A 22292-nucleotide genomic window follows, 5' to 3' on the forward strand; every position below is an offset into this window, starting at 1 on the left:
ACAGGTAAAAGTAGGTCAGACAAACCAAACCTGGAGTGTCCCAGTCATCAACACAAAGCTGACACAGCCAGGCTACAAGGTAAAGGATACTCTATACCTCAAAAAATCAAAGAGTTTTTCTAATTCTTTTTCAAACTTAGTCATTTGTTATTTTGAAAAACACTGATGATTGAATTTACTTCTCTTTTAAAAGAGATGGTAAAACTACAGAAGCTGCCAAGCTGTGATGAATGAAGCAATAAGTGAGCTGAAGTGATTGTATAATCATAAAATTACTGCAAAAAAGAAAAGAACACACACTTTCTATTGCTGTCATTTCCTCCAAACACCTGGCACTCTATGTGTGCCACCTGGTGCTCTGACAATGGGTTGGCTCAGCTGTGGATGGACAGCAAGCCAACCATCAAGCCCACCAGCGGAACACCCATCACCGTCCTGGGCCAACAGACTGACAGCTATGTTGCAAGTTTAAGCACAGATTGGTCTTTCATTTGTATGATTTCTAGAGTCCACATGTGGGACTACATCCTCTCTGCCAATCAGCTCAAACACTATTTGAATGACAAACACTTAGCCCCGGGCAATGTGTTTGATTGGCGTTCCCTTGAATATGAACTAACAGGACAGGTTCTTGTGGATGAGGAACCACCAAGTTATGTAACAGGGTGTAAAACTGAATGATAGGTAACATTTGTTACAGCATCCACTGTATTGTGTGAATACTGTTCTCTCGAGATGATTAAAATCTCTTCAGATACTTAAAAGATGGTCAGACTTTTTTCTTTTGTAATTCACAGACATCTAGTAACAGGTACATAGGGACCAAAACCAAGATTTAGAAAATATGTTTAATCCTTTAAAATCAGACATGAGAACATCACCACCACATAACTGAAACATGGCAGGAGGGACAGGCAGCACATATTGCATGAGAAGGCATTTCCGTGACTCCTATGTACATATACACATTTTATACACAGTAAAAATATAGTAATTGAAGCATATAGGACAACCAGCAACATTGGCTCGTAAGCCGTGTGAAACATTCATGTAGAAAAAGCATGGGAGCTTAACAACCCAGAATCATCATGGAGAGAATATAGCTATCATATCACAATCTAAACATGAAATATAAAAAGTGAAATTGTCAAATAGTCCCCCTTCATAGGCAATACACACTATAAAGTTTTCAGACATCCTTCTGTCAGTTTACAGTATACGTACAATCATCTAAGGTACATAATACAACTTTATCATTTCAGCCGACAGCAAACAATCATTAATAAATATACTTCCTAGAGCTGAAAGGTGACAGATTGTGGTTCATATTGCATTACTTCAAATGTATTGTAGTGTCTATGCTGAGTGCACCGCCTTTTAAGCACCGAAGGATGATGTTTCTCTTGTGCCATGGGTGTAGTACATCGCTGTGACACAACTGGTCTGTATCACTGTACCACCCATTAAAAAAACAAACAAACAAAAAAAACAAAAAACAGAAGTTATACCATAAAACATCAAAATCAAGCTGTCACAAAATAAAATCTGCTTTTTTTTTTGTTTTTTTTTCCCAAATCAGATTTTCTTGGAGTGTTTTTCTTTGGTGGCTGTTTGACTCTCAACCAAATAAATACAACTTTAAACTGATCTGTTTGAAATAATCAGTATTTTACATTTCAGTATATCAAAAGTAATCAATTTCAAGTACATTTTTCCAACTACAAAAAGGTGGTAAATAATGGGTTCTAAGAGCTACCACAATTGCAGTAAATCAAACTTTTGACAGGAATGTGGAGTTACCTCTTGAAATGTCTCAGGCCAGACCAAAGTAAAATAATTGTTTGATAAAGAAAAATAAATCTTTACAGGGACGATGTCAGATACATCCTATCAGACATGAAATTATTTAGCAAAAAACATCCAGTTTAATAATAGATCCTTAAAACACAGGTCAACCCAGTGTTATTACCATTTACAACAGTCCATGCAGGTGTCCAGGAGTGTCTCATTTCATTTTCATATCAACTATACTGGATCCTGAACATTCACAGGATCTCCCTTCTCTTTTCTTTGGTGCTGCGATTGGCTTATAATACAAAAGGCCCAGTCCTGAATCCTCAACTGTGCATTGATGAACATGAGTAATTGTCCTCCTTTTCTATATTCATAACTCACATTTCCCCTTCTCCCTCTCTGCTGCACAGACCACATGTGCTCAACAAACATTAACAGTAATCCATTAAATGAGATGACGTCTAAGATCTTGAGTTCTGCGACACTTCAACCTGGTTGTGGTTCAAATTTCTATATCAGAAATATCTCATGGGGGGGGGCCTTTCAGCCAAGCATGATCGGTGGCTTGTTTAGTGCCCTAAACAACAAGATAAACACAAAACATTTTGTGAAAACACGGCTTAATTTCTATGAACCGGCCAAGTAAAAAATTAGTAAGAGTACATACAAAAAAACAAAAAAAAACAAAAAAAAAACAATTTACAAAAAATAATTTTATGTTTAGTAATATTGGTCCAAGAGTGGATGTGGGTGGGTTTCATTTCTGTAACCAGCAGAAATTAATACTAAGAGACAGATATCTGTTTCGTCTGATGTCAGTTACAAGGTTTAGCTGAGCTGATGAACCAAGGTGATTGATCACTTGACATGCATATAAACAAAAAGGATTGTATTAGTGTTTGTATTAAAATCTGAAATTCTTTTAAACCCTGACAACTGATTGGTTGGTCCAGACATACAAATGGCAGTTTGACAACTTCAGCTGTAGTGATAAGGCAGGTTTCTGTGTGACTACAAGACTAACCTGTAAAAAATGTCAGTTATACATCACGTTAGGGGAGAAACATGTAAAGGCACAGACATGACAGACAGTAGCTTGAATGTTACTGTTCTATTAAGTTCATACCATGACTTCACTTAACAGCATCTACTGGGCCAGCAATGCTGCCGACAGCTCTTCTCTCTGAATTCATTTATATTTCAGCACATATGGTCACATCAGAGGGGGAGATTTTCAGGGTTATATAAAATGTGGTCTGCCATGTTAATAAGACACATTCTATATAAGAACATTGTAATGTACATTCAGCAGTGGCAAGATCTAGATGGACCTTTGCAGCACCACTGTGGTTTCCAGCAGAATAACTTATTACCAAACATGGAACAAAATTACCATAGATGTCTGGTTCAACCCATTCCTTCAGCGTTTCCAAATCTGACTTCAAACAAATACTGCACATCCACAATCAGTAAAAAGAAATGCATACATGATTGCAGAGTCGACAGCAGCGAGTGTTGATTTTGAACAATGACCACTGATAGCTCAGAGTTCCCCCTGCTCATGAGGCGTACTGAGGGGAAATGGATGTGCGGGAACAGGAACACTAGTGCGTGAGTCACAGAAATGTGAACCCACTTAGACTGTGCATGAGCACACAGGAAAGCATTCACTCCTACAATTGCAGGCCATGCCCTCCATGTGCTCTTAAGTGTGTGTGTGTGTGTGTGTTCCTGCTGAAATGCTGTCTGTGCCCACTCACATCTCTTCATGCTGTGAAAAGTGGGCACAAGGACTGACTCTTCATGGAGAATTTGACTGCCTTCACTATCCACTGGTGACTTTTTATAATATACAACAAATTATTTTGGTTATTATGACGTTGCAGCAGACAGACGAGTTGTGAAAATTAAGGAAAATCCTTTTTTGATCAATTTAATGCTGCCGCGGTTAGTAAAGAGTTGTCAATTCAGGGTCGTGCACCTTTTTTTCCAGGTGTTCATGAAAGACGTCAAGGCTTTGGGAAAAGGTGTGGACAAAATGTGCGTGCACAGTGACTTTGTTGGTGGCTGGGAAGGTCTAAGGCCTACCGCACACTGTCTTCTTGATCTTCCCATCATTGTTTCCTCACTGTCACCACCTCCATTGCACCTCGTTGCTTCATCCAGCGATCCCTGTATATACTATGTGTATGGGTGAGAAAACAACATAGGTGCAACAGGGGGTCCGCGGTGGAGACTTTCACTTTCCTCATCCTTACTTCCACCCACCTCATGTTGTCCAGAAGCGCCTCAACCATAGATGGCACTAAATCTGTTTTTTACTGTGAAGATAAAAGAAATTCAAGGATTATGAAAGGTGCAGGACATGTACAACTACTACTGGCAACTTCTAAAATAAAACCACAAATAATATTCAATCAGAGATGTATAATTTCATCGTTTAGACTCACAAAACAGATGTTGGTCTCTGGGACGATGTCTGATAGTGAAACTACATCTTCGTTTCCAGAGAGGTTGCCAAAATTGTCTTCAGCCACTTCTGCCCCAAAACTGGAACAGAGAAAAAGACAAATAATGAGACACAATGACTAACAAAATTGAGAAAAATATATTCAAAATTGACTGCCACCGTCTTCTGTACCTGTGGGAAACACCCTGGTCATGATCCATGTTTGCTGATTTGTGCACTTCTACTCCTACAGAACTGCAGAGAAAAGTCAGAGAAAAGAAAATTAAAACAATGTGAAAGTGAGATGGAAGAATAGGTGTTTAGGTTATTGTCTTTACCGCAGGGGAGGAGAGGTGGAGGCAACTCCTGTGCTGCCTAGTGATGAGGTGGACAGGTTGGCCTCACAGTCAGCAGGGTTGTCTACTAGCGGAGGGGTCCTCGGAACAAGATCGGGTCTTTCTGACTGCACACCTGAGAACAGCATTACTGCAAATTTCAACACCAGTATCTCCACTTTGAGCACAGCTATGAGTGAAATTGTGGTGTGGATACAAATAAACATTGCGTGTGATGCCCCGCCTCTTACCACTGTCAGCCTCTGACTCTGTGCTTTTAAAGTGGCTGTGGTACACCAGTCTGGAGTCGACAGACTGTCCTGTTGCGTGGGAGAGCGGGGTTGGAGCTCCCAGGGTGGGGGCCCTTCGAAGCCCTCCCGGACCGCCACCACGACTCTTCTTAGATGGTGATGGTTTTACTAAAGAAGACAGGGCACATTAAAGTGGAAATGATCAATATAGGCACCAGAACTTTTCAATTCTGTATTTTCTAAGCTGTCAATGCATCAAGATCTTAACAGCAGTGGGAATGCATATGCTTACTTACGTGGAATTTTCTTAAACACTGTGCTGCACATGAATTGCTGGAAACGCTCTGCATAGAAGCCAGGTCTGTGAACTGAAACTGTGTCCTAAAGTGGTAAAATAGCAACAGAGCCATTAGAACCTGACAAACACTAACATATCCAAGTTAATACACTCTATTCTGAGCCATTCTGCTCAGTAACTTTTCCTTTTTCTATCACAAAACATTTAGTGTGAAGGCTCTTACCCCATCATGGACCAAGGCCTTCCAGGAGTGCTCCAACTTCTTAATAAACCTAAATAGGAAGACAAAAGAAAACTATTTACTGCAAGTTATCTAAATGGGTAATGTAGGTGGGAAACTGGTTCCTGAATTATGAACAAATGTTCATGCTAGAAACTGATTTGGCTGCTCTGAAACACCGACCTGTAGGACTGGAGAATGTCGATGATGCCGATGTAGATCAGCAACCTCTCTCCTTTAGTATTACGACCTGGAATGCCACCCATGCTGGAAGGACAATGCCAGAGGTGACAAAAGACCATTTAATTGTCATGTTCCAGTCGCAGATTACACCACAAACAAACACTTCAGTTCAAATTCAGCTTTGCTTGTCGTCAGGTGGGTAATAAGACTCACTGGTCTTCTGAATCTAAAGCTCCCTTCCCTCGGGCCTCCCCTTGGATGGATTCCATGGCTGTACAGTACAGACTTTTCTGGGCTTGTGGCCGGCGCTGATCTGGAGTCACGGCTCCCTCTGATCCACCACTGTCCCCCGAATTGCCTCCAGCACGCTCCCGCTCTCGACTAGCCTGGTCCATGTTGTGGATGCCCATCAGCAGACTGTAATCCATGATCTTGAAACTCTGTAAGAGCTACATTAAACATACACATATAATAAATCAGTTGACACGATCATCAGCAGAAGCACTACCACATATCTTGACATTCACACAGAGATTCACAGGCAGACACACAGAATCAGACAACATATTTTTGCCAGATTTTGCTTTGAAGGTACAGCTGTAGAAAAACCGTGGCAAACCTTTACACTCAAAATATTATTTGCATTATTTTGTATGATGCTAGATGCAACTTCAATTATGAGCAATCTTTGTATTTTGACTATAAGGGCCATTACTTAAAAATATTTTCTTATATCGGTTGAGGGGGACAGTAAAACTGAACTAAAAATAGATGCATCTATTCAAAGAAAGAAAAGAAAAGCAAGAGTGATGACAGAGCACTAACAAAGACCTCTAATGGAAAGAGATATATTCTGCTCAATAAATCGCATGCAGCCTCTGTCCTTTAAATTGTGTGGCTTTCCCAAGACCAATGATCCAAAATTACACAGAACATATTGACATCTCGTGCTAACTACAATGATAAATGTCCCTAGTCTAATCCCATCATTTCAAAAGGGAATCATCCCTCAAAGTAAACAAAGTATTAGTTTTCAGTGTCATGCGAGCATGAGTCATTTTATTCAACACTAGACTCCTGATCAGCAGTGGTGGAGCTCATCTTTAAGCAACAAACAACACTGAACTGCCTGAGGAAAAACAGAATATTACAGACGCCCCTGTAAAAAAAACAACGAGTTTGACAGCTGAAAAATAGTGTCTGTTTTCATATTTCTGCACATTTGTTCCACAAGATGATAGTGAAAGACTTGATGTTAGATCCTGTGTATCTATTTGGCAGAAAATATGTCTATCTAGTGATGATATAACAATAATGTATTCTGCTTGTGCACTGTCTGTATAATATCAATGCATACAAGTGTGCCCTGTACTTCCACGTGAGTCCAGAGGCTTGAGTGCGTGAAACATTCAATCAGTCAATGAAAAACAAGTGTTTCTGTGACTCACCAAGCAGTCCCTCTGTATAGTCTTGCACAGAGCATTGAAGTTGTCCGCTTCCAGCAGCAGGCCGTCGGGCAAGTCCTGGATAAAGTCCAGGTCTTTGTAAGTGGGAACAGCCTTTTCTCTCTCCTTAGGGGAGGCTCGTCTCTTATAGGTGGAGCCCTTCAGGTCGTATTTGAGGTGCATGGGGATGATCCGAGGCAGAAGATTGTTCATCACTACAATACGGATATTCTTACCCCCTGCCTGAACACAATACAGTCCGTAGAACTTGGGCAGCAGAGTGCGCTTGTTTTGGTTTATATTCTAGAAGGGAGGAGGAATATAGAAAATAAAGATTAGATATTTTACACACTTAAAATTAGAAAGAAATTACTGCTCCCACTCATTTAAACCTCCTACTCTCATGATAAGTATAGTTATAATAATCACTCATACTGAACACACTCTATCCAGGCTCACCATGAAGTATCCAGGTAGGAGTTTCTGGAGGAACTCAGCCTCCTTGTGTTGAACAGTCTTGATGATAAACTCGTCATCACTGGAGACGTAGAAGAGAGATCCGCTGGCTCCGGGATTAGACAGCTCGATCAGTGGCTCGTTACACAGAGAATACTTCAAGAGCAAGAGGAGTCTGCATTAGTATTCAGTCAAAACAGAGCAAACATGTTGGCAAATCCAGAACTCTAATTTAATTAAACCAGTGGTTCCTGATAATAGTGGTAACCTGAGGGTGGAAAACACCCAGGTGGTTGTCAGGAGGTTTCCAGGGGGACAGAAGGGAGATGCTAAGAAAATGTATTCAAAATAAAAACCCTAATTAAATAATATATACATGCATATTATCCACTTCATAGAAAAACATGCATGACTTCTGACTGCACAGTCACTTTACTGAAGTAGCTTGATTACAGAGACATGGGGCCCATTTCCAATTGGTAGGAGCATGTGAATGAGAAGGACTTTCATGCTTTGCCCATTAAACGAGTGTCTCTTTTCATCCTCAAAAGGGAGCAACTACAGATGAACACTGAACTAAACCAGTCTCCAATATAAATATGAGGACAGTGACAAAAGCCAAAACAAGAACACTTTTTCTAAATATGGCAGTGTGTGTTTAGTGCAATAACTGACCAGATAGTCATCTGGTCGAATGCCAAACAGTTCCCTGAAGTAACGAAAGGCAATGGGAGCGTAGGTCTTAAAGCGAAAGTCACTGTAGTGATGAGCAGGTGTCAGGTTACTGCCTTCACTGAAAACACATGAGAGACAGAGCAAGAGACAGAAAGGCCATTAAACTGTGAAATGAAATGTGAAACAAAAATTAAAAAAAAAATAAAAAAAAAAATTGCTATGTTTATTCAACTACGACTTATTCTACCAACCCTGGAAAGAAGATGCTTTCGACCACCACAAAGTCCTGCATGAGAACATCCCTCTCCGCCTTTTGGCTTAAGCTGCCAACCGTGTGAGTGATGCCCAATTGGATTGCACCTTTTAGGGCAGATGACGTGGTCTGGAGAGGTCAGAGGGGAATAGAGAGGGTAAGTATCGGAACCAACACCATTTTACCCCATGTGACTTCTGCTGTTTCACTCACTATTTTTAGGTGCCCGGTGATAGGAATTCCCAAACTAATTTTAGAACATAAACACCAAACATGTGCGTGTACACACTGGTCTTTTTCCACTTTTCATATCTGCTGCTCAGTGCTGTGGGTGTCAACAAACCAGTGTCACCGACCCCTACGCTGCTCTAACCTTTTTATAGGTGGTCTCTCCTGTGGTGGTCTCAACACCCCGGTGTCCAATAGTCTTCTTCATACTCTGAGTTGTGCCTGAAGAGCCAGGTATCTGAGGAGAGGGACAGACAGTGTGTGTGTTAATGCCGGTGAACACAAGACAAAGAGCAAGCTGTAAGTAAGCTTTAAACCAAATTGGGTAAACATCTTCTCATGAAAACCTTATGCCATCAACTGGGGTTTAACAATACTCAAAAAAAAATAAAAAATAAAAAATAAATAAAAAATGACATTGCAATCATTTTTGAGAGATGCTGATGTGATTTTTTCTGGAATCTTAACCATGCTCCCTTCGGTCTGAAGAATATAATTTGTAGGCCGAGGCATCTCTGTAACACCACAATGCTTCACTTGTAATGCTATGTTGTGACACATGATGGCTGCATGAATGCAGGCTTGAACTCTTTAAACCTGTTGTGCTTCCCTGCACAGAGTTGACTGGATCAACATTTACATTACTTGGGGCTATACATAATGCAGAGATGTTTTGTCAATTCAGTGAGGAAATTTCAGACATCGTTACCTCTGAAGGGGCCATTTTTCGGATGCTGCTGGTCCCTAAAGAAAGAAAAACAAATTAAATTGTGATTTTACAATGTGAGCGACAATGACTCTTAAGAAGCTACAAAAGAAAATACTAAAGACTTCCCTTGTTCAGACTTGACTTCATGAAACCCATGTACATGTCAACCGAAGCAGTCAGTGCAAACTTGATGCTTGTTGTCATTTTCAATTGGCAGCTTTTAACATGGAAGAATCTGTTAATGACTATTTGAGAAACCCACTGCTGGTTAATTAGCCAGGATATTTCCAGCACTGGCTGATGACTATACAGCCAATGATGAGCCCAGACCTAAATGTGGCCACAGTTACTAACTCTGCCCCTGATACCACCAGCTCTCTGTGAACTGGAACTACTTCTCCCCTGAGCTGGCTGCTCCAGATTCATCCAGTCCCCGAGGATATGAGTCTACACACTACCTCCTTTCAAAAAAAAAAAAAAAAAAAAAAGTACAATTTCTAGTTTTTTTTGTGTCACAGCCTAGTTTGTGTCTCACACTAACTTAGTTTATCATATATTAAATCAATACATTTGGTAAACTCAGCTGATAAACATAGGAGTGGTATAATGTAGGCAGACACAAATTCTGGATGTGTGTAAAATTTACTGTCTTGATAACCAAAAATAAGAAGTAAAATATAATATATGACACAGACTCATGTTCTTTGCTCCTCACAAACAGCACACAGTAGTTTCATAGGATAAGAACACAACTGAAATAAAAGAAATACTCCACATGATTTCCTCTGTCCTTACATAAACTTGCTGTTTAAACCTACTATCTCGCCCACTCTGCAAGCACCTCTAGCCTGTAACCAATGGCAACATCTACTTCAATGCTGCAGTGCCACAGGTCAACATACACACAAAAAGATGTTACAAAGATTATACACCTGTAGTAACGATGTGTGTACAATCTATGCCCAGCAGACTCAATCCAGGCGAAGCACAGTAAGTGGACATCTCAACCCAAGAGAGAGGGGAGTGTTAATAATATGGGAGAATCACTGAAATGCCATGCATCTCTTCTGAGTTAACAGGGACACACGGCAATCAACCAGGAAACAGTGAACATCATTCTTCCCACATTCCCTCTCATTATGTAAAACAACACACTATATCATCACTACTCATGCAGTTTCTGCTCACACACAGAAAAAACTCACACACACACCCATGCGAGTACCTCGCTGCAATGCTCTCCTCCAGAACTGAGTCCTAATATCTGTGGAGCAGGACATGGTCAGCCTAAATGGCTTAACCTAGTAAACGAGTAACACTGAACAAATTTAAAGCATCACTGTTTGTAGGTACGAGAAAATGTGTTTTATCTAGTGCTGAAATTATTAAATGATTAAGCAATTAAAAAAGAAAATTAATCAGCAACTATTTTGATAACTGAGGAATAATTTCAGTCATTTTCCCAGGTTCTGGCTTCATAAATTTGAAGATGAAATTTGATGAATTAAATTTGCTGCTTTTGTCTATTATCATACATGATATTAAACTGTGTCTTTGGCTTTTGGGCTGAAAGTCAAATAAAACAAGTAGTTTTTGGACAATGCCTTGCCTTGCCTACCATTTTCTTCTATAATAATTGGCAGATTCCCCAATAATGAAAATCATTTCTAGTTGCAGTCCTAGTTTCATCACATTACAATTTTCAATGTAGAACCAGACACTAACATACAGTGTGCAGCAGATTCGTGGTTAGAATTAGACTAACCTAATTACTTAACAATGACTTTAGCTTGTTAGTGACAGGCCTTACTACAATAGGCAAACCATCTGTTCCCCCCTGTATACCAAACAACTCCCTGCCAGCCTTGTTCACATGTAGCCTGCAGCTCGCATGAGGAAATAATATGGGACATGCAGAGTCTCTTAAAATCATTTTCTGCCCGTGAAGAGTCCATAAATATACTGGTTCTTGGCCCGATTAGGAAACAAGGCCGATAAGGACTAATACGGGAAACAACATTATGTTACTGTCACTCAAGTGTGTGTGAGTGTGCGTGTGTTTGACAGAATGCTGTATCTTGTATTTGTACAGCCTCAGGCTGTCAGCCAATTGGAGGCCACAAGAGCGCTTTGAAGCCACTATTTTTATTCACTGATTCAGACTGGGTGGCTACTAGGGAAGAGCAACTCCTCTACACACAGGGGAGCTAATAACTGATGCACAACTAAATGGATACCAAGATGAAACATCTCCATCCTCTGTCCTGTCCTCAGAAAATAAAATACCAATGAAAGCACTTGAACTGCCCACCACCCGTCTGTATCTGTGTGGCCTCTGAAAGCAGAGAGAGTCCAGCTCATAAGCAATTCACCATGCATAGATCTGAAATCAGAGATCCTACACGAACCTTTCATCAACTGAACATGAACAGCAGAGTGAAAGAAGTCTGGTAATCAACTAGATAAGCATGAAAGGCCTGTGTCATTGGTTTAAATAATGTAGGAGATCAATAAGCTCAACATTTTTTTTGATAATACATCACCTCAACTGTGAAACTTTGGAAAATAACTGATAAGAGGGTATGTGTTGAAGATACCAAATGGAAACTGCAAGTTAACTTTACCGCAAACCTGGACAGACAGACAGACAGACAGACAGACTGAGGAGGAGGGGGAGGAGGAGGGGTGTATGGGCGAGGAAAGCGAGGGGATAACGGTGTAGCTACCGTTAACTTCTCCTGGGTGGATAGACCCGTTAGAAACATCAGCCACAGAACACGTCCCGTTCATTTATTCAACAATAGAGCGATATTTTCTACACCTCGTGCTTTTACCTCCTGCGTCCAGTTAACTTGTTAGCACAGAAAAAAACACCGATAACGATATAACCGGCTTGATAACAAAACACACTATCTAGCCAACGCGGACCCGGGTAATATTTCGTATTATTAACTTCAACAGATAACTCGATATCAGTGCTGATGGACCTTTAACTAAAGCTCTAATTGATAACAACAACTACTACTACTAAGGTTGATCAACAAGGCAGCTAAACAAGCTAGCCACTGCTTGGTTCATTTGTTGGATTGAAAGCCTCGATGCTAGCTAGCTAACAGGCTATTCAGGACATGATAAAGACAAAGTCAACGTATTACACCATTTTCATCACTACGAAATGTTACACAGATATGTTTGCTTGTTCGTTAGAAGACAAAAACTGAGGAATATTTAGCCTCTAGATACCTGTCGGGGCTGTTGATCCCGAGTCTGCTGTCCCAGCAGTCGCCATTATGGTTTGACTGTTCACATCACAGACAGCGCCGATAGTTGAATTCTGATGCTCATGTCGCAGCAGCACCACAGCGCCCCCGCCGGACTGAAGGGGAACAGTTTCAGTTTCAGTTTTACTGTGGTACTAAAATAAATTATTTGAAGTTTGAAAATATAAAACTGAAGATAGGTCATCATTTCTTATGTCCAGTGGCTTTGAATATATTTCTTACATGGTGATATTTTAACTTTATTAGGATTAATGGCAGAAAAAAATCGAATCAAATTAAATAACTTTGTTTGATAGTTTTTTTTTTTAGGGACAATGTTCCTTGATCAAAAGAAAGCTAATTTTCATCTTGTGTCCCTGGTCAAATGTTAAAAGGAAGCCTAAAAATCTACTACGAAAATCATGTTGTTAAGTAAACATTAGTATTGAAACAAACAGTACAAATCACAATTAAAAATTTAAATAAAACAGAACACAGAGAAAATTGTGGTTTAATATACATATATTGAAGTCTTCATACAAATGTATCCATGCAATATTCTGAGCTCTGTAAAAATGTATGTATTTCAAATACCCTTTCATTCCACATATTGTTTACTTATTTGTGACTATCACATTTACATTGGCTTGAGTTTAAAATTGTACCTCACTGTAACAGCCACACAGACAAGGTCTACACTGTTAAACTAACAGCATGAAAAGAATACAGTAAACCACACAAAAGGTACAATTGTTTTTAATAGAACTGTTGTAGATATGATCTTAACCACAAAACCATATAAAAAGAAGAGAGCTGATCTTGCAGCTCCAAAGGAATCAAGAAAATGCATGTGATTCGTTATCAAATGTGTATAAAGCAGCTACAAAAATAGTGGTACAGTGACACAAACAGTGTTTTATAAATTGTGCATTTCACAATACATTTGTTTAATCATACATGTATTCTTGTGATAGCAATGCTTCTCATGTGATCTCAAACAAAAATATGCAGTACACACTTTGTATATTCTTTTCGTCTTACAAACCTCTAAGTGGGATTTGTGCTGCAATCATTTTTCCTGTTGCGTGACTGGAAGCGGCCTCTGCTGCTAGTTTGCCATTTCCCTGAATGGCCCAATGCCAGTAGGGTCAGCAGTAAAACGTTATAAGGGTTCAGGAGATGGGGCACCTTTTCTTCTTCTTCTGACGTAAGAGATTGGTCGCTTTGGTGACGGCGTCCATGAGAATTTTGGAGATACAACGTGGAGTCTCTTGTGAAGACAGGCGGCAACAGCGGCGGACAGTTGGAGGGATAGCCCTCCCTGATGAACACAGGGTCCTGGACATCTCGTCAATCTGATTTCATGGATATAACAAGCCAAGGCAAAGAGAGAGAAATAGCATCAGAAAATCTGAATTTTGTGTTAATAGCTCTTCAACTTTCCCACCCCAAACTTTGACATCTGATATGTTGTACTAGACTTTGTGCTGACTCACTTTCCTTTTTGAACTCACCTTTTGCACAGAACAAACAGTCTTGTCTGTTTCAGACAGGGGGCAGCATTGGTCAACAAAGCTTTTGAGTGGAAAACCAACAGGGAACCTGAAAGGCAATCACATCGTTACTAAGTGCACATACAGTATGTTTAGACCCATGACAAGAATGATAACACAGAATACTAAAGAAAAAGAGGTTGGAGAATTCAGCACATCAGGTAGCTTGATATTCATGTATTCCTTGTGACAGATGAAATGACAAAAAGCATCAGGAACAGAAGAACAGAAACTGTAGGAAGGAGAGAATGAAGGAGACAGAAAATCAGATGCAAGGACAAATGTAGAGGATAGTGCCTTACCTCTTCTTGATGATCTTGTGAGTGTCACAGATTTTGTTAAGCGACAGCTCTTCGGTGGCAGAAGTCATATTATAGTGAGGGTCAGGAGAAATGTTTTGGAAACAGTTGTATCGATCATTTTCCCCAACACTCGAACAACAGTGGAAATCCACCTGTCCAGCATTCACCGAGCAAAACCTGTTCAGCTCTTCACTCCACTAAAATAAAAAATGAGAGTGGACGTGAGCAGGTATAAAAATAACTCAATTAAAGATAAACGTAAATATAAAGAGCTAAAAAAAGATACATTTATGTTGCAAGTTCATTGTGTTACCTTCCGATTAGCACAGTTGAGCACATCCTTCTTCTTTTTGCAGCACTGTTTGAATCCCTTCTCCATACGATTAGTGGTCTTTGCCTGATGAGCCAGCAATTCATAGCCTAAACCTGGCAGGCACTTGACACTGTAGAGGGGGCGTTGGTTCTGGTTGCGACACAGTGATTCAATGGTGTCTGCGGTGGGTCGTCCAAGAGGAAAATTGATGTCAATTTTCTGGGAAGTAGATGGTTTCTTCTCCTTCTTTCGCCTGTTTGACCGGACACTGTATGGAGTCATCACTGTCCTGTAAAGTATGAAGCATACAGAAAGGTCAGTGCCAAACATGACCTCCCTCAGCCTCTATGATGAATTTAAAATAAAGGAAGTGTGCTCTGCAATATTTAGTACCTCAATCCTTTTTTATTGACCTTTTGTTTGTCTTTAAGGATGAGACTGGTGATGCTCTAATTTTTCCCTATTGTCATCAAATACCATGAAAAGACCAGCCCCAACAATGCTTCAGGGCACTTTCAGACCAATCCTCTGTGAAAAAAAAAACACTCCATTGACATAGTGGGGGTTTCAATGCAGTAGGTTCTCGCAAAAAAAAAAAAAAAAAAAAAAAATGCAGGGTCATCCGCCAAAAAAAAGCTGAGCCAAGGTAAACTTTTGCGCCTTGCTGGGTAACACTCTGGTGATTTATATAATATTATGAACTGCTGTTAAGTGTTTTGGTATTTGATACCCTTCAAGCTCATGGGTGTATTATTCAGACTGGACTTCTGGGGATGTTTTCCACTTTCTCACCGTTAGCTGAGGCAACATGCCCCCACCCACACAGCCTCTAACGTATTTGTAACACAGAGGTGTTTTGGGTCTGATTGAACATTTAGTCCGTCTCTTTGACATTCAGTCCCAGTCCCAACTGAAATAAATGCAAAAATGGCTCACAAATATACAGTATGATTTAAAAGGAAAAGGCACATTATATTTACATTTACTCATTTGGCAGACACTTTATCCAAAGTGACTTACAAGGGAGGGACAACACTAAACCTCGGTGTAAATACTAAGTACTACATCTATTCAATAAGTGCAGAAGATCAAGTAAAGAAGTGCCAAGAAAGTGCATAGTAAGTGCTAGTCAGGCATGTTGGGGTGTTAGAGGTGTTAGGAGAGGAAGTGCTCTTGGAAGAGATGAGTCTTCAAGCGATGCCATGCAGAATGCAGAATTAACTCAAAATAAAGTGTTGATGATGTGATGATGTTGATGTGGCTCACTGATGTGTTTTCAATAGTTTTTGGACAACAATGGAGATCAGTGACACAGAGGAATAAACTGTAAGCTGTATAAGGCTTTGGCTACACAAGCAGTGTATGTGTTAGTAGTGTGGAAGCAATTCATTGTTGGCTTTGGTCTTTTTATGAGATTCTTTGAAAGATAAAAAATCATAGATTATCACAAGCCTTATTCTTTAAGACATGGCTGGCAGCACATTTAAAGCTGCCACAGCATTATTATTCTTTAATTTCACTGATTTAAAATATTATAGTAACTTAGCAATGCAACTTTAATAAGATTGTCAACATCAGTGCTCATCTTATTTATCTCCTTGCATACCTCTGGCAAAGGTGGGGGTCAAATATGAATTCGGTAGTAGAAGGGAGCAGGGGCAACGGGATCTCCTCTGTTGGTTGGTAGTTTGGGTTTGGAGCGTCGCTGTTGAAGCAGTTCAGCATGTCACTGCCTGTTAGTCTGCAGCAGTGATACAGACGATCCTTCACTGACGAGTCCTCCTCACAGAAGGTTTTGACCGACAGCTCCCACTGTAATAGACATCGCAAAACATAGACGTTAAGGGCGTATGAATTAATCCTTTAATGCTTACATAAAGTCTGCATGCCTGAGGCTGTAGGCTGAGTGAATGAATGGACCACCCGCAATTACCTGGAGTACAGAGACATAGTTAACCAAAAATGAAAAACAAACAACCAAAAAAAAAAAAAAAAAAACAAGCAAGAGGAAAGTGTTAAGATTAAGGTAATACTTAATGAGAGGTTTGTTGCTTGCTTTCAGACAGCCTCCCTGGTGCTCATGCCAAGGCCTGTCTGTTATGTCTCCCAGGGCTGCATATAATAGTCTTATCGGCTGGAAGCGCTGAAGGCCTTCAGCTCTCTTTAAAAAATGTAAGCACCATCATTTCTGCAATGTGAAGAATTTCTCATGCCGTTTTTACATACAGGTTCAGGAATTAGAGTTAATAAGACTACAAAGCTACAACAGTTGGCAATAATATGACACCTATCAACAGCCTTCTTCTACAGGAGGGATTTAGTGGACTGCATGAAATGTATCTTGGTTTTTAATACGATATCATATTGATGTGGAATCCAGTTTTATGTCCACACTGCATTATATCATATATTGTGTTTTTCATCGTTGCTTGTTGAGTATGAGGAAACTAGTGAGAAGATGCGACTGTAAAATGCTTAAAGTAAAAATAATATCAACAAAGTGGAATAAACTAAGAGAAACAGAATAAGAGCAAGAAGATCAAACACACCACATTGTCATTTTACATTTACACAGAGCACGAAATTGCTGAATCGGCTAAAGGAGTTGTTGTGAAAGCTTACCGCCTGTGTGGCGCAACATAGCGTCACGTCTATCTCACTTGGCTGGTTCCTTTCGCAGCATCTGCTAAACCAGGACTCTGCGTTATTGTGAGCGCTGGCCCTTCGCCTCTGCTGACCAAAGCCAGAGGCAGGAAAGTAAGAGTTTGGGTAACTCGGACGACGGCCTCCATAGAGGCAGATGGCTTGGAGGTTGTCAGCGGTCGGACGGCCAGGAGGAAATTGAACGGGGTAGTTCAGCATTAGAGGACCACCAAAAGAACGGGGCCCAAACCTTGGGGGATCTGAGAGAAAAGGACAGGAATCATACTGTTAATTGATACTTTTACAGTATTACTGGCACAAAGTAAATGAAAACTCAAAAGAACGAGGAAAATAAAAACATGCACCCCTTGGTGTCAAGACGCCTGGTCTGGAGCCCCCTGATGCAATAAAGGCAGTATAATTTAACAGCATTTTTGAAGTGTTTTCTTTATATAATTGAGGCTTTATTGGACATGGTTTGGTAGAGTAAGACAGGAAAGGGATAGATTAAGTAAGAGAAAATGATAGATAGATAGATAGATAGATATATAGATAGATATATAGATAGAAGCTTACCTCTCTCACTCTGGATATCAAACTGTTCTGGTGGAGACACTATCACCTGCTCTATGGGGACCTCTATAAAAATAAAGAAAGGACACCAATGGTTGTATTACAAGGAAGCGAGGCTGACAAGCCAGAGGAGACATTACAAACATTTCAAGGAAACATGCAGATATGTTGCTTTGCATCAAAACAAGGTCAAAACAGACGACACGAAGACAAACAGTACCCTTGGGATCGAAGAGCTCTGTCCAGTCCACCTCTCTCTGATACATGAATGAATCTTGTCCTTCCATCTCTGAAAGACACATTGATTTTTAAAACAGTTCTTTACAGAGGTAATACGCTACTGTCTGCATATTGACTACTAAGGCAACAGACTGACAGAAACAGGCTGGTGAAAAATCCAAGGAAAAATCTGAAACTGTAAAAAAAGAGTGGAAAAACAGGATGACAACGCCCCCATCCATAGGGCACGAGGGGTCACTGAACAGTTTGAGTAAGTAAATAACGTGAAACATATGCTATGGCCTTCACAGTCACCAGATCTCAACCCAATTGAACACCTATGGGAGAATTTGGACCAATGTGTTAGACAGTGCTCTCTACCACCATCATCAAAACACCAAAAGGGAGAATATCTTTTAGAGTAATGGTTTTCATTCCTCCAGTAGAGTTCAGAGTCTTGTAGAAACAATGACAGAGTCTGACAGCACATGGTGGTCCAACACTTTATGTTGGTTTTTCCTTTAATTTGTCACTCATCTTTATATTTATATTGTATTTCTGCACTTGAACCTGACCTACATTAAGTATAGTCATGACTTAGGTTAAGCCCAAGCACTCTGTGCATAACCCTGAAAAAATCTTTACCGAACCTCAAACTTCAAGGGGGACTCTAATGATCCCTTTAAAACCACAGAAGACATTATACAACTGTTTTCAAAGGTTTAGTTTTTCTCCTTGGGACAAGTAAATTGAACTTTATCCTCTCTACTTTTGAAGTAGTGAGAGCTGTGCAAATGCCAGTCTGAACAACTGAGATTCTAACTGCTCTTTGCAGAGATACTGCACTAGTATGTGAATACACACACCTTTTTTGTTAAGGTCAAAAGTAACCTCACACTGCTCAAAGATGTGCTCATCTGGAAAATTGTACACACAAAGAGAGACACAGAAAGCCTGACAGAATTATGTAAACACACTACACAATAAAATGAGCAACAACCAGTGATGGAAGAAGAATTCAGATTGTTTACATAAGTTATAATCAAAATACTCCAGGCTCCTGTCAGTGTTTCATTATCAAATATTACACATAATATCTGATTTTAATCTTGCAGCTCTTTAAGTTTCAGCTATTTTTCTATTATTTTGCATATATTTTAGTGTGATCTATAAAAATGCAATATTTTGTTACCTCAAAATCTTTATCTGCAAAGTAGTTGTAGCCTATATATGAAGTAGATGTTGCAATAAAAATTTAGCTCTTAAGTGTAATGAAGCAGAAGTGCTAGTATTCAAGTAAAGTACAAGTACGTAGTAATTGTAGCCTACGTAGTTATTTTCCAGCACTGCAGACATCTGAACAGACACGTATCTATAAGTCTATTTGCTACAGGACTAATGGTGTGTTTACATTAGTTACACAGTTAAACGCACTTACAGCTGTTCAGACAAACAAAAATGGAGCCCGGCCTGATGTGCCAGAAGCAAACACAACAAATTCAAGCATGATATGAGCAACAAAAGGAGAAAAAGAACAGCACTAACCCGTGGATGCTGAGCTCAGTAAAACCAAGACCAACATGGTGGAGCTGACTAAAGCCCAAGACGAACCCATTGCAAACTTTGTTCGTATCTGTCCTGCAGTGTTCGTGCTGCTGACTGTCTGTCTGTATCTCCCTGCACACAGAGCAGAGCGGAGGCCGCCCAGGAAAACACGCTCAGCGGGGCAGCGCACGGACGGGCCCGTCAATTGGTCCAACAGAGGTTGAAGTGCTGTCCGTCTGTGAGAGTGAGATCCCACAACAAGAGCAGAGTCATTTATGGTTGTTGTGGGGCTTCAGGAAGGATGAGGCGGAGAGAGAGAAAAGAGGGAGGGAAGGAAGTTTTTTTAACATGACTCATATGTGAACCGTTTAAATCCCGGTCTCTTCAAGCGGAAATTATGAGCTCTTCTTCTGTAAAAGGTCGACGAGCCTGAACGCATGTATAAACATGATTATTATTTGTGGGTTTTTTTTGTTTGTTTTTTTAATCAGGCCTGACTTACTCGTCACACACTTTCCCACCGTTAACCCGAGCTGCTAATTATCACCTGTTGGTTGGGCTGAGCCAATCAGCTGTTCTTTGCTGCAAAATTATGATTGGACCACTTACAGGCTACTTAAGCAATTTGTCACATTGTAATTAAAAGTTAATTATTATATAGTATATTATATATAGCAAAATGTTTTTTATAAAGTTGTCTTCTACCAACAGTAAGTATTCAGTATATTGCATTTATTTTTGAGCATTTTGTTTTTACTCAGCCTATTTATTTATTTATTTATTATTTATCTATGCCTAGTTTTAAATCTGAAAACAGCAAAGCAATCTAATCCCAATATCAACAGAGCAATTTCCCTTTGATAAAATGTATGACATTTTATTTCGCCTATTAATCATGGTTGTAGGGAACTTTGTGTACATTTTTTTCATCAGCATCAAACCAAATCAGAAGTCTTCCCTTTAACATGAATCAGATATTTACTTGACAGGGTCCTACATTTCCCACAATGCAAATAAATTGCAAATTTTCTTAAACACGTCTTGCCCAATTTGTTTCATGCTGTGATTTTTACCTCAATATTAATTTTGTCCATTGTCCATTCCCAACATGTTTATGATTTATTGTTTGTTCACATGAGATTAACATCAGATTTCAGTCTGAGAAACTGACTGTGACCCATACACAACCCCTCCCACCATGTTCTCATAAAAAAAAAAGAAAAAAAAGAAAAAAAAAGAAAAAGCCAAATCAGACCAGAGGAGTGATCCCTGCACAGCTCTAGCCTGCAGCTTAAAGTTTGTTCTCTTTAGGACACAGTTTAAAGTGAAAAGGATTATCCTGCTTTCGCTGTTCTGCCCACAGTTCTTTCCCATCATAATCAGAAGATATCAGGATGAAAGTTTTCAGTTGTTGCCGACGGTTGTGATGGAAGTGATGAGAGATGGCAGTCCGGAAACTCTACAAAGTGTTTGTCCCGGGTAGAAATTCCCCTTAGAGGTCAGAAAGCAAAGACAAGCAAATAATTACCTAAGCAGGGCTGAAATTACTCCCTGTCATACTCATACAGGAAAAGGATCTGCAATTTGTCATGAAAGTATTGAGGCAATTGAATGCATCACTTATTTTAAGGCTGTTAAAAGCTGTTTCAGGAGTATTTATTTGTTTTGTACAGACACATTTAATTAAGTGGATTTTAGACATTTTGAGCAGCAAAAGTACTGTCGTGCATGAGAAAGAAGATAAGAAACAAAAAGGAGGAGACTTAAAAGAGAGAATAAATTAAGGTGGGTACAATAGTTGCCACCAGTGCGGAAATGGCAGTTAGATAAATGGAAAGTTTTCCATTGGTTGTTCTTTGTTCAACAGAGGAGAAAGAACATTACTAGAAGAATTGTTTATCTCATGTCTTTCCAAACCCAACTGAAATATGAAAGTAAAAACTCAATGTATATGAAAGTTGTTTAGAAAGTTCTGTTTTAGCCAGAAAATCACAAAAGAAATATAATTTTTTTTCAAAGACAGACAGCTTTGCAGCATGAAACATAAACATAAAATTTCTGTGGCTTTTTGCATGAGAAAGTCACATTTACCACATCCAACTGACTCATAGTCTTTTAATTTTGTTCCTCTTAACTTGGTTAGCAACAGTTTTTGTCTATGACAACCTGATGGCAACACAGGCTAATGAGTGTGCTCTACTGTCATCCACAATGACTAATATTTCATTTGTGTTAAATTCTGCAGTTGCAGCTTTACAATATGGTGCTGATACTGGCTGTACAGGATGAGACTGAGGAAGGTCACAAGCCGAAACGCACCAGTCTAATAAAGTTCTTCTGTGTTGGTGGAGTTTTGGCCTCTTCAGAAAACTTCTGGGTTGTCTACGGCACTGCTGAGAATGATAAGTCATGCTTATCACTTCAGTCCACTATGAATAAACTGTGGTTTTTGTTACACTGAGAAGCATTTTTTTCTAATCAAATCATCAGAAAAACAACTGAATCTTGTTCCTTGCATGTCTCAGTTTTACACGACTGTTTATATTACTGCATATTCACAAAGAGACAAATAAAGTTACAACATCCGC

General features: G+C 39.7%; 3 protein-coding genes across 5 annotated transcripts; 1 reads left to right on the forward strand and 2 right to left on the reverse strand.

Annotated features, from left to right (window-relative positions):
- Positions 1 to 226: 226 nt before the first annotated feature.
- LOC147819476 (C-reactive protein-like) lies at positions 227 to 681 on the forward strand. Its single transcript, XM_087172493.1, has 2 exons — positions 227 to 242; positions 287 to 681. The coding sequence occupies exons 1-2, from the start codon at positions 227 to 229 to the stop codon at positions 679 to 681; spliced, it is 411 nt and encodes a 136-aa protein (XP_087028619.1).
- Positions 682 to 834: 153 nt separating this feature from the next.
- pip5k1ab (phosphatidylinositol-4-phosphate 5-kinase, type I, alpha, b) lies at positions 835 to 12610 on the reverse strand. Of its 3 annotated transcripts, XM_023400839.2 has the most exons (17): positions 12540 to 12597; positions 10522 to 10560; positions 9297 to 9331; positions 8733 to 8825; positions 8358 to 8488; positions 8107 to 8224; positions 7435 to 7587; positions 6979 to 7278; positions 5744 to 5979; positions 5531 to 5614; positions 5351 to 5399; positions 5126 to 5210; positions 4830 to 4997; positions 4582 to 4714; positions 4436 to 4498; positions 4245 to 4344; positions 835 to 4115 (listed from the first exon to the last, which is right to left on the reverse strand). In XM_023400839.2, exons 1-17 carry the CDS (start codon positions 12583 to 12585, stop codon positions 4113 to 4115), a joined length of 1836 nt encoding a protein of 611 aa, XP_023256607.1. In that variant the 5' UTR covers positions 12586 to 12597; the 3' UTR covers positions 835 to 4112. The 3 variants fall into 3 exon arrangements, with proteins under 3 accessions (XP_023256607.1, XP_087028617.1, XP_087028616.1); XM_087172491.1 differs by lacking the exons at positions 10522 to 10560; positions 12540 to 12597 and having other exon boundaries at positions 9297 to 9503; XM_087172490.1 differs by lacking the exons at positions 835 to 4115; positions 10522 to 10560 and having other exon boundaries at positions 4169 to 4344; positions 12540 to 12610.
- A 686-nt stretch (positions 12611 to 13296) lies between these two features.
- On the reverse strand, positions 13297 to 19961 carry ecm1b (extracellular matrix protein 1b). Its single transcript, XM_023400841.2, has 9 exons — positions 19705 to 19961; positions 18161 to 18229; positions 17944 to 18006; positions 17347 to 17627; positions 16331 to 16536; positions 14725 to 15013; positions 14412 to 14608; positions 14071 to 14158; positions 13297 to 13911 (listed from the first exon to the last, which is right to left on the reverse strand). The coding sequence occupies exons 1-9, from the start codon at positions 19772 to 19774 to the stop codon at positions 13729 to 13731; spliced, it is 1446 nt and encodes a 481-aa protein (XP_023256609.1). The 5' UTR covers positions 19775 to 19961; the 3' UTR covers positions 13297 to 13728.
- Between the last annotated feature and the right edge of the window lie 2331 nt (positions 19962 to 22292).

The sequence above is a fragment of the Seriola lalandi genome, unplaced genomic scaffold (genome assembly GCF_002814215.2).
Source record: "Seriola lalandi dorsalis isolate HSWRI2012SDOR001 ecotype SW California unplaced genomic scaffold, Sedor1 jcf7180002053060, whole genome shotgun sequence".
Lineage (NCBI taxonomy): Eukaryota > Metazoa > Chordata > Actinopteri > Carangiformes > Carangidae > Seriola > Seriola lalandi.